Raw genomic sequence first — 18072 nt, forward strand, 5'->3', positions numbered from 1 at the left:
AACTCCCCCCATCTCCACCCCCGTCGCTTACCAAGACTAGGGTACATAAGTTATCAGTTTTGCAGTATGTGAGTTACCATGATATTCACGCAAAAGTTACCGGGGGATATATTATCAACCCCCTCCTTCCCCCGGTCGCCAAAGTTACCAGGACCAGGGTACTTAAGTTATCAGGTCTGCGGTGTGTGAGTCACCGTGTGTATTAGCATTAGAGTTATCAAGGGTGTATTTCATCACCCCCTCGCCAACACTACGGCCGATGAAAACATTCGCTGTTAACAATTTCTGCAAGTATAGAATACAGAAAATTAGTATGTTTGGATTTACTGGGCAACAACTATGGCCAATGTGACTAAAGGCCTTAATTGTTGGACTTTTTTTACCCGCATAGAGTAAAGTACAAAACTAATCTAACCTGTGTCTAGTCAACAAAAAGGAGCTAGCCCAGGTGGTTCACGGGACTGTGTAGCAACTATTGGTCATGGGTTCTACTCGTGTGAACGCACTTATTTTTGCATTGTGTAGTCGGGTGATTTGTCGTTTGGTGAAACAAAGTTGTTGACAAATATAGTATCATCACCTCACTCAAAAGTCCATGATTTTTTTAAGAACATGCATGCGGGAGAACATATACACGTGAGCCAAGCGTTGCACAAAAAAGCACCAAAAAACAGGTCTGTACTAATGCACGGGTCAAAACAGGTAAAAGGAGTAACTTTCCAATATCAAACACGAACTCTGTTTGGATTAGTTGGTTGTCGTGTTAAGGTTGGATAGGGGAGGCGCGGGTTCGATTCCTGCATCCTGCGCTCGCGATTGTAATCCATTTATACTGTTTTTGTTTTTTATCCATTATTATATTGTTTCGAGCGAAAGAAATATGGGCGCACGATCTGAAATCGATGGCAATTAGTGCGTTCGGATCTGTAGCTAAAATCCGTACGGCAGGATTTTAGCTTTTTCCGTTTAGATAATTCTCAATAGAACTCATTAATTATCTTTAGATACCTCAAATACGAGCAGTATGAAGAAAGTCTGTATATACATCCTTGTTTTTCTTTTTTGCATTTTATGAACAGAAAATCAGTATATATGCACTCATTTTTTTCTCCGTACTACTCACTTTGGGGTATTTAGTACTTGCAAATGAAATATATTTAAAATAATAAGGGAACTCACTTTTGGACATGTAGCAATTACAAATGAAATATATTAAAAATAATAAAGAGATATAATCGATTCACCTACCTCTTTATCATTCTCAATATAACTCATTAATCATTCTTAGCTACTTCATACGAGTAGTATGAAGAAAATCAGTACTCATCCTTAGTTTATGCATTTTACCCTTTTTATGCACAAAAAGCAGTATGTATGCCAAAACTAAGTATATCAGCAAATTATGTTATACTAGTATAACGCCCGTGCGTTGCCACGGGCTCTTTAAAATTTATAATCAGTATCTTTCATTTATCATCCCCTCATATTGGGTGATTATGGGGTGCTCTAATTAGAAACACAACAATCAAATATTAGGAAATTTCACCAAACGAACAACAACGAATAATACGATATCTATCAAACAAATAAAATGAGGTCATATTTTTGGTCCGTCATGCACTTCTGTTGAAAAGTGCCTATCCCTTTTAGAATCAACCCACTGTTTGCTCGCACGCAAAAAAATACATCTCTAAAGTGGGGAACCGATCAGTGCCAAAAAGAACTCAAACTCCTATCCAATCTTGACTTTGTGCTCTTCCACTTCCATTGATAAAGATGGGACGTCAAGGGTTTCATCATGATGACCTCGAGCAGCCGCCGACATCCCTCCCCACATCTACCCCTACCCCTTGCTGCCGCTTGCACTGTCCTTGCTCCTCGAGGGAGCTAGGGACACAATGTTCTCTAGGATGGGCATGACCAGATCCACGAGGAGGCCACATTCTTCCATGGGAACCCAATCAAGCACACCACCCTCCGCAACCATCCAATCCCGGCCTAACAAAGTCAAGACCCGCCATCGATCCACAAATCAGGCTTGCCGCATCCAGGTTCACTGCAAGTCTGTGACGAGTCTGTAGTCGACATCTTGACTTTGGCTATCCCCACGGAAGAATCATCGGATCCTGCTTACTTTTACCATCACTTCGTCTCTTCCCAAGGCAGCGACACCACCCAACCAATCACCACCACCGCTTGCGGCTTGCCTACATAAAATCATGAGAAATCCCCACGGCGGTGCTGTAAGATCACCTTGGCGACCTCGACAGTGACCGACTGGTCTAAGATCTAAGCTAGCCGCTCTTTGTAAAAACCAATAGAAGTAGGCATGTGACTCAGATTTGTTCTTTGGTGTGCATGCGTTTCTTGCTGCCCACCAGCTCTTGTCTACAACTCGCCTATCTCTGTACCAGCTCTTGGTCTACAACTCGCCTATCTCCATGCTCGAGACGACCAAGCTCGATGCGCAAGCCGCATACGTCTGCTAGAGCTATATCCAGGCCCTATGATTTTTGGATCACTGGCACTATGGGTGCCAGGACCGGAGTCGCCCTCATCCACCAAGTGGATCAAGGAGGCCCACCACCTAGACTCTACATCGCAACATTTTGTGTTTTCCTATAAAAAGTAAAGAACCTTCTCTAATAAACGTAAATATAACCTTTTGGTTTTATAGTCTCAACTTTCCTACACTCCAATACCAGAAGGATTTCTTGGTTTTATTTAATGACCTTGAATGTCATTCACTTAGAAAGGTAGTAATACAATCTGTGATATTAAGGCAAATTATTAGTCATATTAAAGTGCAAAAGGCCCTATAGGAGTCAAAGCATGACTTTTATGGTTATACTGTAATTTGCAAGATCTGAGATTTATGCAAGTGTACAATTAGAGAAGAGCCAATTAAATAGATTTTCACATTCAGAATAGTACGATTAGCAGTAGCACTTCAATTTTTTCATGTTTGATCAGCTTGCTAGGTGGTTATCACTAAGCATGTTGGAATGATGAGCATAACCTAACTTAGTTCAGTACGTGTTGCTGCAAATTAGTTCAGTACGTACGAAGCTGTTGCTAATTTCAATGCCTAGCTGTTGCAAGTTTCTAATGAAAAAGTACTTCAGGTCAAAGGTCAGGGAATATACACTTTTGTTATCATGGTTGTTTCCTTAATAGTGAACAACTTTGATCACCACTTCAGCAGCTACTATCTATAAGAAGACATTAGCTAAGTAGATACAGGCAAAGAAAGCATGTAGGCAAAACCAGAATTAAAAACATCCTTCTCAATGGAGCTCGTGCAGTTCGGAAGACCCTAACCATCGATGAGGGACCCCTCCGATGGTAGCATGGCGTGACAATTGCCGTCAATGACGACACCCAAAGTACCTTGCATAATCCATCGATCCAGTTCGGAACAATCAAGCACATACCTTGCAAAGTGATGTGGATCTGAAGCAGAGGTGGGAAGGTAAAGGCTCAGGTGAGGTGAGGTGGAATGAGACGTTGATATAGACGTGCACGCATGAGAATAAGGCGGTGCCCAGGATGGATCTCCATCGGAGGAGGCCGGATCCACTGGGGAGGAGGTCGCTATAGTACCTGCCATCTGTGCGATGGATCACGGGGCTGGCAGGCAGGGGGAGGGGATAGGAGGGAGCGGGTGGGCTAGAGCGCAGATGGCGGGTGCCCCCGATGACGGCTGGGAAGGATGGTGGAGGAGGTGGATGAGGATGGCGGCGGCGGCGTCTGTGGTTGCGCCTCGTCCGCAGCCGTGCTGGTGGTGGTCGATGCGAGAGCCGGATGGCGTCGGCCAGAATCAGGCAGGGGCGACAAAGATTTAGAGGAGAGAGAGAATGGAGGCAATGAGCGATGGGAGGAAGGGCCACCGGCGATTGGGGTGGCCTCAGATCCGCCCTCCGTGGCCGCCTATTTCATGGGACGAACACCCGTGCTCACCGTCGGGCTCGCCTTCGGCCGCTGCCTCGCTGACATTCACGACGTAGAGCCCCTTCCTCCGATGCCATTTGCCAGGGAGGCAGCGCCATCCTTCATAGTCCACACTGAGATCCCAACCAGATCGTGATTGCGCCTCCCCAAACCGCAGCGGCACATCCCACTCCATCAATGACCAACCTATATGAGGCGGAGGGTCAGTGTAGGACGCGAGCGCCGTCACCATGGACGTGGGGGACGCCGTAGGTGGGAAGGAGGCGGCGACGGCGTCTGTGTCAGGAAGATCGCACGACAGTGGCGGCGTTTACTCGAGGGGGTCGAGAGGAGCTGCGTTTGGTGCCGGGTGGGTTCTTTGGTGCGTGCGTGGGGCTGGAGATTGTGATAGGTGATCAGGTGAGGGCGTGCCATACCTGGATCGATAGCCTTACCATACCTGGTGGTAATTTAAATTTATTACCATATTCGATATTTCCTGAGTTATGGCCTTACCATACCTGGATTGATAGCCTTTGGGGTAATTTAAATTTATTACCATATAATTACCATATTCAAAATTTCCTGAGTTATGACCTTACCATACCTGGATTGATTTATTACTATACGTGGATTAATTATGATTTATTACTATACGTGGATAGCCTTACCATACCTAGTGGTAATTTAAATTCATTACCATATTCGATATTTCCCGAGTTATGGCCTTACCATACCTGGATTGATAGCCTTTGGGGTAATTTAAATTTATTACCATATTCGATATTTCCCGATTTATGGCCTTACCATACCTGGATTGATAGCCTTTGGGGTAATTTAAATTTATTACCATATTCAAAATTTCCTGAGTTATGACCTTACCATACCTGGATTGATTTATTACTATACGTGGATTAATTATGATTTATTACTATATGATTTATTACTATACGTGGATAGCCTTACCATACCTGGTGGTAATTTAAATTTATTACCATATTCGATATTTCCCGAGTTATGGCCTTACCATATCTGGATTGATAGCCTTTGGGGTAATTTAAATTTATTACCATATAATTGCCATATTCAAAATTTCCTGAGTTATGACCTTACCATACCTGGATTGATTTATTACTATACGTGGATTAATTATGATTGATTACCATAAATATGTTGGGTATTGCCGGTTAGACGAGAAAAGAGAAAAACCGGTGGGAGGGGCTGGTGGGAGGTGGGACGAAGAAAAACCGGTTGAAAATAAACCGGTTCAAAATAAACCGGTTGAAAGTGGGGGGGACTATTCAACCAATTCGTCCATTAGGAGTAGAGATGCACACTCATTTGTTTTCCATATAACCCACTTTGGGGCATCTAGTAATTACTAATGAAATATAATATGGCAATAAAGAGGTATAATTCATCTATGAGGTATATATATAGCTCACTATTTTCTCATTTTGCTATGGCAATAAGTATTATATCAAAACAACAACATCTATAGCTTATGCGATAGCCAGCTACAACTGCAATATTCTCAATTGAACATTCCTACCCCTGAATGCCATGGACCACATTTTAAAGCCTTATTTATTGTGAATTTATGATTGCTATGGACCTCATACTAGTAGTATGAAGAATATCTGTACTCATCCTTAATTTATGCATTTTACCCTTTTTATGCACAGAAAGCAGTATATACACCAAAACTAAGTATATCAGCAAATTGTATTAAGTTCTCTCCATATAACCCACTAAGAGAATATCACATGGAAACCAAGTTTCGGTGGAAACCGGTGAAAACCACGTGGAAATGATGTTTCGAAGTTTCGAAAAAATCTCAAAAAAATACGAGGTCTTAAGAGTGTGATGTTCTATTAGTATGTGAAATTTTCAAGTTCAAATAGGTATAAAAAGACAAAAGCAGCAATGAATAGTGTCAAACAGTAAACGTCACTATTCATGACTGAATTTGTTCCATAGCTCGTAAATGGTAATGTGTTTGAACTTGAAATTTCACTTGCCAATAGAACATCACCGTCTTAACATCCCATATTTTTCCAGATTTTTTCCGAACTTCCATAAGTGGTTTCCACGAAGTTTTCTTTGAAACTTGGTGGTTTCCATGTGATATTCTCTCTAACCCATTTTGGCGCATCTAGTAATTACCAATGAAATATCACCTTTGTCCCAAATTACTTGTCTTAGATTTGTCTAGATATGGATGTATCTAGAGTTCTAGACACGTTCAGTGTTAGATACACCCGTATGTAGACAAATCTAAGACAAGTAATTCGGGACGTAGGGAGTATAATAAAGCAATAAAGAGGTATAATTCATCTATTAGGTATATGAGAAGCGGATCATACTACCAGGAGTGTAGAATCATTTTTGTATATATATATGTGTGCTTTTGCGTGTGCGTGTGTGTGTATTACATGCCTACTCTATAGATTAATATAGCTCACTATTTTCTCATTTTGCTATGGCAAAATAAGTATTATATCAAAACAACAACATCTAGCATAGATTATGGGATAGCCAGCTACAGCTGCAATATTTCCAATTGAATATTCCTACCCCTGAATGCCATGGACCACATTTTAAAACCTTATTTATTGTGATTGTTAATTTACAATCTGAATCTTTTTAACATTTGTCAGCAGTTTTTTTTACTATGTTATGGCTGCATGTTAACCTAGTCCTTATTGTTTTCGTTGATATAAGCTTAGTTTTACTTCCTATTAACCGAAAAATTTATTGAGGTCTTCTTTAAAAATTATAGTAATGTGTGCCCAAACCCTCTTGTGCATCACCCATTCAATTTCTTTTTCTTTTTAAGACTTGAATTGATTATACCTTGTCTTGGTTGATAAGCTGCTCCTGTTTGTGAGGTAGAAGTATATACGATCAGAGGATACAGTCAAATTGTAGGTGTTGGATTACATGTTTAGACTATGTGATGTCGTATATGCACTTCCTAGAGTGTAAATTGAGAAATGCACCCATTCCGTTTCTCTTGTTAGGTTTATGCTTGATTCTAATATTCCATCATTCTACATGAAGTTATACTTGATATGTTTTAGTCTTGATACTTTACATTCTCATGATCTTACATTTTGGTGCTCTCTTGTCTTAGCAGCGGCCATCATGGTTAGGAAGAAAAGAACTGGTCCTGGCAGCCCTGGAGAGAGTTCTGGGGAAGCTTCAGGAGCTTCTGGGCAGGGTTCCTCGCAGCGAGCTGAGAGAGCTCCTCAACAGCATGGTGGAGGACGTGGTGTGGCACCTCAACAGCATGGCCGTGGTGGGGGGCAACACCAGGGCCGCGGTGGGCACTATCAGGGCCATGGATCAGCTTCACACTATCCAGGTGGTGGCCCACCTGAATATCAACAGCGTGACTATCAGGGGCGGGGACATCCAGGTGGTGGTCCACCTGAATATCAACATCGTGACTATCAGGGGCGTGGACATCCGGGGGGTGGCCCACCTGAATATCAACCACGTGACTATCAGGGACGTGGCGGTCCACGCCCCAGAGGTGGTGGAGTGCCGCAGCCATACTATGGCGGGCATAGGGGAGGTAGTGCTGGACGTAACGTTCCTCCAGGTCCACCAAGAACAGTTCCCGAGCTGCACCAAGCCCCGTATGTCCAATATCAAGCCCCGGTGGTTTCACCATCCGCATCAGGAGCTGGCTCATCCTCTCAGCCTGTGTCAGAGGTGAGCAGTGGACAAGTCCAGCAACAGTTTCAGAAACTTGCGATTGTTGATCAAAGTTCAACAAGCCAATCCAGTCAACTGGCACCAGCATCAAGCAAATCAGTTAGATTTCCATTGCGCCCTGGAAAGGGTACACATGGAGATAGGTGTGTCGTGAAGGCAAACCATTTCTTTGCTGAGCTCCCTGATAAAGACCTTCACCAATATGATGTATGCCCTTTACATGAAGTTCTTTTTCCCCGCTGCAGTTATTATTTTGTAATTTTTGATCGACAATCTTGTTTTGTCAGGTCTCCATAACTCCAGAGATTACATCACGTGGTGTCAATCGTGCTGTGATGGCAGAACTTGTTAGGCTCTATAGACATTCTCAATTGGATGGACGCCTACCTGCGTATGATGGAAGGAAGAGCCTATATACAGCTGGGCCATTGCCATTTCCTTCAAAGACATTTGAAATTACTCTGCATGACGAAGAAGAAAGCCTTGTTGGTGGTCAAGTCGCACCAAGGTATGCTGTTGCTGTGATATTTGTACTTCATTGTGTTCATAGTAGTTCTGTACTGACATTCCTTTTGTTTTAAGGCGTGAGAGACAATTCAGGGTGGTGATCAAATTTGCTGCTCGTGCTGATCTCCACCATTTGGCTATGTTCCTAGCTGGAAGGCAACCTGATGCACCTCAAGAAGCTCTTCAGGTGCTTGACATTGTGCTGCGTGAACTGCCTACTGCCAGGTATCCTTTAGCAAACCATGTCTTGTTTTATTGTTTGTCTGGCTGTATGGGTCATAATTTCCATGTGTTTTTCTTCTGTAGGTATTCTCCAGTTGGCCGGTCATTTTATTCTCCGAACTTAGGGAGACGTCAGAAACTTGGTGATGGTTTGGAAAGCTGGCGTGGATTTTACCAAAGTATAAGACCTACACAGATGGGGCTTTCGCTGAATATTGGTTAGATATCCCTCTCATGTTTTTTTTACATCAGTGTCACTGTTCATTTGTTGTTTTATTAGTTGTGATGAATGTGTGGTGGGTGGTTGGATGTTCAGAGTTGTACTAATCACCGTGGAATTAAGCTGATGAGCCATACAATGAAGCTATGGGAGAGAGTCATTGAGCACCGCTTAAGAAGAATGACAAGCGTGACCAAAAATCAGTTTGGTTTCATGCCTGGGAGGTCGACCATGGAAGCCATTTTCTTGGTACGACAACTTATGGAGAGATATAGGGAGCATAAGGACTTGCATATGGTGTTCATTGACTTGGAGAAGGCCTATGATAAGATACCGCGGAATGTCATGTGGTGGGCCTTGGAGAAACACAAAGTCCCAACAAAGTACATTACCCTCATCAAGGACATGTACAATAATGTTGTGACAAGTGTTCGAACAAGTGATGTCGACACCGATGACTTCCCGATTAAGATAGGACTGCATCAGGGGTCAGCTTTGAGCCCTTATCTTTTTGCATTGGTGATGGATGAGGTCACAATGGGTATACAAGGAGATATCCCATGGTGTATGCTCTTTGCGGATGATGTGGTGCTAGTTGACGATAGTCGGACGGGGGTAAATAGGAAGTTAGAGTTATGGAGACAAACCTTGGAATCGAAAGGGTTTAGGCTTAGTAGAACTAAAACCGAGTACATGATGTGCGGTTTCAGTACTACTAGCTGTGAGGAGGAGGAGGTTAGCCTTGATGGCCAGGTGGTACCTCGGAAGGACACCTTTCGGTATTTGGGGTCAATGTTGCAGGAGGATGGGGGTATTGATGAAGATGTGAACCATCGAATCAAAGCCGGATGGATGAAGTGGCGCCAAGCTTCTGGCATTCTCTGTGACAAGAGAGTGCCACAAAAGTTAAAAGGCAAGTTCTACAGGACGGCGGTTCGACCCGCAATGTTGTATGGCGCGGAGTGTTGGCCGACTAAAAGGCGACATGTTCAACAGTTAGGTGTGGCGGAGATGCGTATGTTGAGATGGATGTGTGGCCACACGAGGAAGGATCGAGTCCGGAATGATGATATACGAGATAGAGTTGGGGTAGCACCAATTGAGGAGAAGCTTATCCAACATCGTTTGAGATGGTTTGGGCATATTCGGCGCAGGCCTCCAGAAGCTTCAGTGCATAGCGGACGGCTAAAGCGTGCGGAGAATGTCAAGAGAGGGCGGGGTCGACCGATTTTGACATGGGAGGAGTCCGTTAAGAGAGACCTGAAGGATTGGAGTATCGACAAAGAGCTAGCTATGGACAGGGGTGCGTGGAAGCTTGCTATCCTTGTGCCTGAGCCATGAGTTGGTTGCGAGATCTTATGGGTTTCACCTCTAGCCTACCCCAACTTGTTTGGGACTAAAGGCTTTGTTGTTGTTGTTTGTTGTTGTTTGTAATGTGTGGTGGGTGGCCCAAAGTAATACTCCTGCCGTCCCAAGATAAGTGTTGCTGATTTAGTATAAAGTCAGTACAAAGTTGTACTAAATCAACGACACTTATTTTGGGATGGAGTACATAACGTTCCACTTTACAGAGCATCTTAGTGGAGGTTACATATTGGGAGGGGTCTTGCTGATGATTTATATGGTGTTTATTCTTGCAGATATGTCTTCTACTGCATTTATTGAGCCTCTTCCTGTGATTGATTTTGTTGCTCAGCTTCTGAGCAGAGACATCTCAGTTAGACCCCTATCTGATTCAGATCGTGTGAAGGTTTGATTCATCACTTGTTTCACTGTGTTTTAACGGATTTGCTTTATGCTGAGTTACCATAATTATCCCCCATCCCGCAGATTAAAAAAGCCCTAAGAGGTGTAAAGGTCGAGGTTACACATCGAGGAAACATGCGTAGGAAATACCGTATATCTGGACTAACTTCACAAGCAACACGAGAGCTATCGTATGTGCTTCTTCCCTCGCTTTATACACCGAACTCTTTATGCTCTTGTTCGTTCGTTGGCGATTGATTTCCTGTTGGTTTCATGTGGTAGATTCCCTGTTGATGATCGTGGTACTGTGAAGACTGTGGTGCAATACTTCCTGGAGACCTATGGTTTTAATATTCAGCACACAACTCTACCTTGCTTGCAAGTGGGCAATCAGCAAAGGCCTAATTATCTTCCTATGGAGGTTACTATCTTGAACAATCTCGCTTGCATTGATTTTGAAAATGATATGTTCATCTATGTGCTACATCCAGTCTCAGCATCTTGTCGAGTTGTTCAATGAGTTTATCACTCTGAAATATCAGGTTTGTAAGATTGTTGAAGGACAACGTTACTCGAAACGACTGAATGAGAAACAGATAACTGCTCTACTGAAAGTGACTTGCCAGCGCCCTCAAGAGCGTGAGAAGGACATCTTGCAGGTGATTGTTCATTATATTATTTCTGATGCAAGCTGTTATAACTGCTGTTACAAAATTGCCTTATGACATGCTGTGCCTAACTGCCTATCACTTGCTATTTTTTGTGCGTTGCTGCTTGGTGTTCTCCTCAGTTTGACAAAAAAAATTCCACTTTGATGTATTCAATCCACACTATTGCAATCAAATAATCTATAAAGTTATAAAGTTCTTGGAATTCCTCCACAAGGCCAAAACCACAGTTTTTGGGAAGATAACTATCTATGAGGCTATGAGCCATTTATCTGAACTGTTCTTTTATCTGTATTATTGATTACATTCTAGTACATTACCCACCGATTCACTCTAATCTGCACCAGCTGTATACATTTAAACTGGACTTTCTAAATCTCTTCTCTCGCTTTTCATATTTGACCAGACAGTGCATCACAATGCATACTATGAAGATCCATATGCACAGGAATTTGGCATAAAAATTGATGAGCGACTTGCATCGGTTGAAGCTCGTGTTCTGCCTCCGCCAAGAGTAAGTCTATTCAGACGTGATTAGACAGCAGTTGACTTACCATATTGGACATACGTTGTGCGTAGCAACTGACTACACCTTTTTTTATTAGCTTAAATACCATGATAGTGGCAGAGAGAAGGATGTCTTGCCCAGGATCGGCCAATGGAACATGATGAACAAGGTACACCTTGATAAAATGTCACCAGAAATTAAAATATTACTCTCACCGTCCCAAGATTCTTGTCTTAGATTTGTTTAGATACAAATGTATCTAGTCACGTTTTAGTGTTAGATACATCCGTATCTAGACAAATCTAAGACAAGAATTTTGGGACGGAGGTAATATCATTTTTGTAAAGGCCTTCAGCTACCTGTTTCCATACCGGGAACAGTAGTGGAGAATCGTACTGCAAGAAATTTGGAACAAAATTATGCTTATATAGATAAAATAACATACAGTACCTAGATTGTCTGCTTCCTTGCAACACACAACTTTGCTAAATACTACACTCAGGAGTTCTATTGATGCTATTTAACTTCATATTCTTGTGTTCATTTCTTCTATCACATTTCCTGAAGACCGTCTAGTTTCACATGTGAACATTTTAAGAGTCTGCATGATTTACCTTAACAACCATATATTATTTTGGTTGGTATCTCTCTGATGTTAGCATTTCTTAAACCTAGATGTACATCTACTTTCTAGGTACTAGTGGCTGTAGTTTTACTGTATATCCCCCCTTTTGTCACGCTATGTTTTATGTAGTTCTGATATGTGTTCATTTTCATTGGTAGAAAATGGTGAACGGTGGTAGGGTCAGTCACTGGGCATGTATAAACTTCTCTCGGAATGTGCAAGATAGTGCTGCCAGGGGTTTTTGCCATGAGCTTGCTATAATGTGCCAAATATCTGGAATGGTATGATCGAGTCATCGAACTAGCTTTCCATAATATATCTGTTCACTTCTCTTATTTTGTATTCTCTCATGTTAAAATTCTCACTTTCTCTCTCTTTCTTTAGGACTTTGCACCTGAACCTGTGCTGCCCCCACTTACTGCGAGACCTGAACATGTAGAAAGAGCACTAAAGGCGCGTTATCAAGATGCCATGAATATAATCAGACCCCAGGGAAGAGAACTTGACCTGCTAATTGTAATACTGCCTGACAATAATGGTTCTCTTTATGGTATGATCACTTCCAACCGAAATTTAAAGGTTGCCTGGAGGATATTTTTGCTTATTATTTTTCTTTTCCTCCCAGGGGATCTCAAAAGGATTTGCGAGACTGATCTTGGATTGGTATCTCAGTGTTGTCTGACAAAACATGTTTTTAAGATGAGCAAGCAGTATCTTGCAAATGTAGCTCTTAAAATTAATGTTAAGGTATTTGACTGTGCTTCAACAATTCCATCTTTATTGTGCACCTCGGTTGTTATATGTTTTCCTACTTTTTAGGTGGGTGGAAGGAATACTGTACTTGTGGATGCCTTGACAAGGAGGATTCCCCTTGTCAGTGACAGACCAACAATAATCTTTGGTGCTGATGTTACACACCCTCATCCTGGAGAAGATTCCAGTCCTTCCATTGCTGCTGTAAGTGACGTACTGCTACTATGATTTTTTTTGAAGTTATGCTATGATACAATGGACCTGCTAGGTGTAGTGGAAGCTAATCGTGTGCAATATTCTTTCCTTCAGGTGGTTGCTTCCCAAGACTGGCCTGAGGTCACTAAGTATGCAGGATTAGTTAGCGCCCAAGCCCATAGGCAAGAGTTGATACAGGATCTTTTCAAAGTATGGCAAGATCCCCAAAGAGGAACTGTGACTGGTGGCATGATCAAGTACAATCTTTGTAATCTCATGATACATATCATTCCTCTAGTATCTATTGCTGCTAACAGTGTAAATTCTGTTAAATTGCAGGGAGCTTCTCATTTCTTTCAAGAGGGCAACTGGACAGAAACCCCAGAGAATCATATTTTACAGGTTCTTATTCTTGCTTGGGCATGTTTAGTAAACATAATTGTCTGTTATTAAACAATTAGTATTTTCAGGGATGGTGTCAGCGAGGGACAGTTCTATCAAGTTCTTTTGTATGAACTCGATGCCATTAGAAAGGTAGAATTGCTTCGTTCATGCTTTTTTCTTGATAAACTCTGACCAGCCACACTTGTTTGGCAATACTCTGCATATATCTCTAACTGTCATTTCTTAACTACATGTAGGCATGTGCGTCCTTGGAACCCAATTACCAGCCTCCAGTTACTTTTGTAGTCGTCCAGAAGCGTCATCACACCAGGCTCTTCGCTAATAACCACAATGATCAGCGTACTGTTGATAGAAGTGGAAACATACTGCCTGGTTAGTTGTTTGTACACACAAGCTGTTTTCTGCTTAGCTACTCAATTCCGAATCTTACGATTGTGGAATGGACCTCTATCTATTTCTAGGCACTGTTGTTGATTCAAAGATTTGCCATCCGACTGAGTTCGATTTCTACTTGTGTAGCCACGCTGGCATTCAGGTTGGCATTTTATTTGCAGTCTGCATTTTGTCGAATGTTCTGATTGCTGTTTAAGAAGGGGAGCCTTGGCGCAGTGGTAAAGCTGCTGCCTTGTGACCATGAGGTCATGGGTTCAAGTCCTAGAAACAGCCTCTTACAGAAATGTAGGGAAAGGCTGCGTACTATAGACCCAAAGTGGTCGGACCCTTCGCTGGACCCTGCGCAAGCGGGAGCTACATGCATCAGGTTGCCCTTTTTTTTCTGATTGCTGTTTAACTCTTAATTCCTTTCAGGGAACTAGCCGTCCTGCTCATTATCACGTTCTATGGGACGAGAACAAATTCACTGCTGATGAGTTGCAAACTCTAACAAACAACTTGTGCTACACGTAATTTACTGTCTCGAACCTTTTTAGTTAAAATGTACTCCCTCTGTAAAGAAACATAAGACACATTTTCTACTGTTTCAGGTATGCTAGGTGCACCCGCTCTGTATCAATTGGTAAGTCCCAATACGATTCTCATGATTTAAGTGTTGCATTGCACTATCAATGTTTGAAAATTTGACGCTGACTATTGCCTTTGCTTGCAGTGCCTCCAGCATATTATGCACATTTGGCAGCCTTCCGGGCTAGGTTTTACATGGAGCCGGATACCTCTGACAGTGGGTCCATGGCAAGCGGTGCCCGTGGCCCTCCACAGGGTGGACGCAATACCAGGCCGTTTGGGAATGTTGCTGTCAGGCCCCTCCCCGCCCTGAAGGAAAACGTGAAGCGGGTCATGTTTTACTGTTAAGGTCGTGGTGGTTATTGTTCACCCTAATATGCAAACCTGAAGATATTCGACTGAGTTTGGGTGTGTTAAAAGTATTTGCACTGCATTGGTGGCGCTGGGAGAACACCGCCATGCAAACTTTCATTGTTGTACCGTGTGAAACTCTGTGTAACCATCTACCTATCTGTGGTCGTATTTGAACTACCCTGAAATCATTTCTGGTTTGGGAAGGACTTCTACCTGTTAGTTTGAAAGTCTATATGATCATGTTGGGATCTAATGATGCTAAATGTATGTTTATGGCAGCCATCTGCTGGGGTCCTTTTGTTTGTTGACTTACATCTTACATGGTTTCTATTTTCTAGTGTTGCTGCTGGAGAAGATGTCTTAAGCTTTGCTCTAGCCTACAACATGATTGTAGCTAACACCCTCTTTAGAAAGAGAGAATCACATCTGGTGACTTTTAGTAGTGGCCAACACTCTAGCCAGATTGATTTCATCCTCTCGATAAGAGAAGATAGGCATGCGTGCCTAGACTGTAAGGTGATACCTGGGGAGAGTGTTGTACCCCAGCATAAGCTGGTGGTTGCTGACTTCCGCTTTCGGATTCGTGTCCAGCGGGATAAGCGTGCCAAGGTCGCTAGAACGAAGTGGTTGAAGCTCAAGGGGGAGGTAGCTCAGGTGTTCAAGGAGAGGGTATTTAAGGAGGGCCCTTGGGAGGAAGGAGGGGATGCCGACAATGTGTGGATGAAGATGGCGACTTGCATTCGTAAGGTGGCCTCGGAGGAGTTTGGAGTGTCCAGGGGAAGGAGAAGCGAAGATAAGGATACCTGGTGGTGGAATGATGATGTCCAGAAGGCGCTTAAAGAGAAGAAAGATTGCTTCAGACGCCTATACCTGGATAGGAGTGCAGACAACATAGAGAAGTACAAAATCGCAAAGAAGGCCGCAAAGCGAGCTGTTGGTAAAGCAAGGGGTCGGGCATATGAGGACCTCTACCAACGGTTAAGCACGAAGGAAGGTGAAAGGGACATCTATAAGATGGCTAAGATCCGGGAGAGGAAGACGAGGGATATTGGCCAAGTCAAATGCATCAAGGACGGAGCAGGCCAACCCTTGGTGAAGGACGAAGAGATTAAGCATAGATGGCGGGAGTACTTCGACAAGCTGTTTAATGGGGAGAATGAGAGTTCTACCATTGAACTGAATGACTCCTTTGATGAGACCAGCATGCGTTTTGTGCGGCGCATCCAGGAGTCTGAGGTGAAGGAGGCTTTAAAAAGGATGAAAGGAGGCAAGGCGATGGGCCCTGATTGTATCCCCATTGAGGTGTGGAAAGGTCTCGGGGACATAGCGATAGTATGGCTAACCAAGCTTTTCAACCTCATTTTTCGGGCAAACAAGATGCCAGAAGAATGGAGACGGAGTATATTAGTACCAATCTTCAAGAACAAGGGAGATGTTCAGAGTTGTACTAATTACCGTGGAATTAAGCTGATGAGCCATACAATGAAGCTATGGGAGAGAGTCATTAAGCACCGCTTAAGAAGAATGACAAGCGTGACCAAAAGTCAGTTTGGTTTCATGCCTGGGAGGTCGACCATGAAAGCCATTTTCTTGGTACAACAACTTATGGAGAGATATAGGGAGCATAAGAAGGACTTGCATATGGTGTTCATTGACTTGGAGAAGGCCTATGATAAGATACCGCGGAATGTCATGTGGTGGGCCTTGGAGAAACACAAAGTCCCAGCAAAGTACATTACCCTCATCAAGGACATGTACAATAATGTTGTGACAAGTGTTCGAACAAGTGATGTCGACACCGATGACTTCCCGATTAAGATATGACTGCATCAGGGGTCAGCTTTGAGTCCTTATCTTTTTGCATTGGTGATGGATGAGGTCACAAGGGGTATACAAGGAGATATCCCATGGTGTATGCTCTTTGCGGATGATGTGGTGCTAGTTGACGATAGTCGGATGGGGGTAAATAGGAAGTTAGAGTTATGGAGACAAACCTTGGAATCGAAAGGGTTTAGGCTTAGTAGAACTAAAACCGAGTACATGATGTGCGGTTTCAGTACTACTAGCTGTAAGGAGGAGGAGGTTAGCCTTGATGGCCAGGTGGTACCTCGGAAGGACACCTTTCGGTATCTGGGGTCAATGTTGCAGGAGGATGGGGGTATTGATGAAGATGTGAACCATCGAATCAAAGCCGGATGGATGAAGTGGCGCCAAGCTTCTGGCATTCTCTATGACAAGAGAGTGCCACAAAAGCTAAAAGGCAAGTTCTACAGGACGGCGGTTCGACCCGCAATGTTGTATGGCGCGGAGTGTTGGCCGACTAAAAGGCGACATGTTCAACAGTTAGGTGTGGCGGAGATGCGTATGTTGAGATGGATGTGTGACCACACGAGGAAGGATCGAGTCCGGAATGATGATATACGAGATAGAGTTGGGGTAGCACCAATTGAGGAGAAGCTTGTCCAACATCGTTTGAGATGGTTTGGGCATATTCAGCGCAGGCCTCCAGAAGCTTCAGTGCATAGCGGACGGCTAAAGCGTGCGGAGAATGTGAAGAGAGGGCGGGGTCGACCGATTTTGACATGGGAGGAGTCCGTTAAAAGAGACCTGAAGGATTGGAGTATCGACAAAGAGCTAGCTATGGACAGGGGTGCGTGGAAGCTTGCTATCCATGTGCCTGAGCCACAAGTTGGTTGCCAGATTTTATAGGTTTCACCTCTAGCCTACCCCAACTTGCTTGGGACTAAAGGCTTTATTGTTGTTGTTGTTGCTGCTGCTTAAATGTGAATGATACGGCGACTCAGGTCAGTTTTTCCCTCTTGTGCGATCCATACTTGCAGTTCCTGTTTCAGAATCTGTGCAAGCCCCCCTAGTTTCAGCTTTTGCTCCTACCTGACCAGCTTTTGTTCCTAGTTGTGGATGGCGGTTGCATGCCAAGCTCGAGTCCAGGGGCTTTCAGGTAGGCACCAACCAATGTCGCCATGTCTTGACGAGAACATCGACCAGACCCTTTGCTCGAACTCCTTAAAAAAAGGCAGATATCTTCTCACCTGTCTAGCTCAGTTTTTCTTTTGCTGATAACTCTCCGTCTCTTCTCACTTGTACGTCGTTTTAGCAGTCCATTTTGGGAAGTGACTGGGTTGAAGACACGTTTTTTTTTAAAGTTGGAAGTGCTGCCTCTTTATTAAACGTTCTCGGCTACACCCGAGTTCAATGAGTCAAAAATACAACCCGCGGGAACATGAAGCCATGCAGT

The 18072-nt window shown here is 43.4% G+C and overlaps 1 protein-coding gene across 3 annotated transcripts in view; it reads left to right on the plus strand.

Moving 5' to 3' along the window:
- LOC123046293 (protein argonaute 1B) overlaps positions 1-15098 on the plus strand; it is a 52293-nt gene extending 37195 nt beyond the window's left edge. For 2 of the 3 annotated variants that reach the window (XM_044469614.1, XM_044469615.1), the window contains exons 2-23: positions 7070-7860; positions 7941-8161; positions 8236-8385; positions 8467-8600; positions 10243-10352; positions 10433-10539; positions 10631-10769; positions 10891-11007; positions 11423-11530; positions 11622-11693; positions 12308-12430; positions 12534-12699; positions 12775-12896; positions 12969-13106; positions 13212-13354; positions 13437-13499; positions 13568-13631; positions 13739-13874; positions 13964-14037; positions 14310-14404; positions 14486-14517; positions 14608-15098. In XM_044469614.1, the coding sequence (XP_044325549.1) occupies positions 7070-7860; positions 7941-8161; positions 8236-8385; positions 8467-8600; positions 10243-10352; positions 10433-10539; positions 10631-10769; positions 10891-11007; positions 11423-11530; positions 11622-11693; positions 12308-12430; positions 12534-12699; positions 12775-12896; positions 12969-13106; positions 13212-13354; positions 13437-13499; positions 13568-13631; positions 13739-13874; positions 13964-14037; positions 14310-14404; positions 14486-14517; positions 14608-14810 (3308 nt within the window). In that variant the 3' untranslated portion in view covers positions 14811-15098. Of the gene's footprint in view, positions 1-7066; positions 7861-7940; positions 8162-8235; positions 8386-8466; positions 8601-10242; positions 10353-10432; positions 10540-10630; positions 10770-10890; positions 11008-11422; positions 11531-11621; positions 11694-12307; positions 12431-12533; positions 12700-12774; positions 12897-12968; positions 13107-13211; positions 13355-13436; positions 13500-13567; positions 13632-13738; positions 13875-13963; positions 14038-14309; positions 14405-14485; positions 14518-14607 lie in introns of all 3 variants that reach the window. The other variant, XM_044469617.1, reaches the window with a different exon arrangement.
- Positions 15099-18072: the final 2974 nt, after the last annotated feature.

This window comes from Triticum aestivum, chromosome 2B (genome assembly GCF_018294505.1).
Source record: "Triticum aestivum cultivar Chinese Spring chromosome 2B, IWGSC CS RefSeq v2.1, whole genome shotgun sequence".
Classification (NCBI taxonomy): domain Eukaryota; kingdom Viridiplantae; phylum Streptophyta; class Magnoliopsida; order Poales; family Poaceae; genus Triticum; species Triticum aestivum.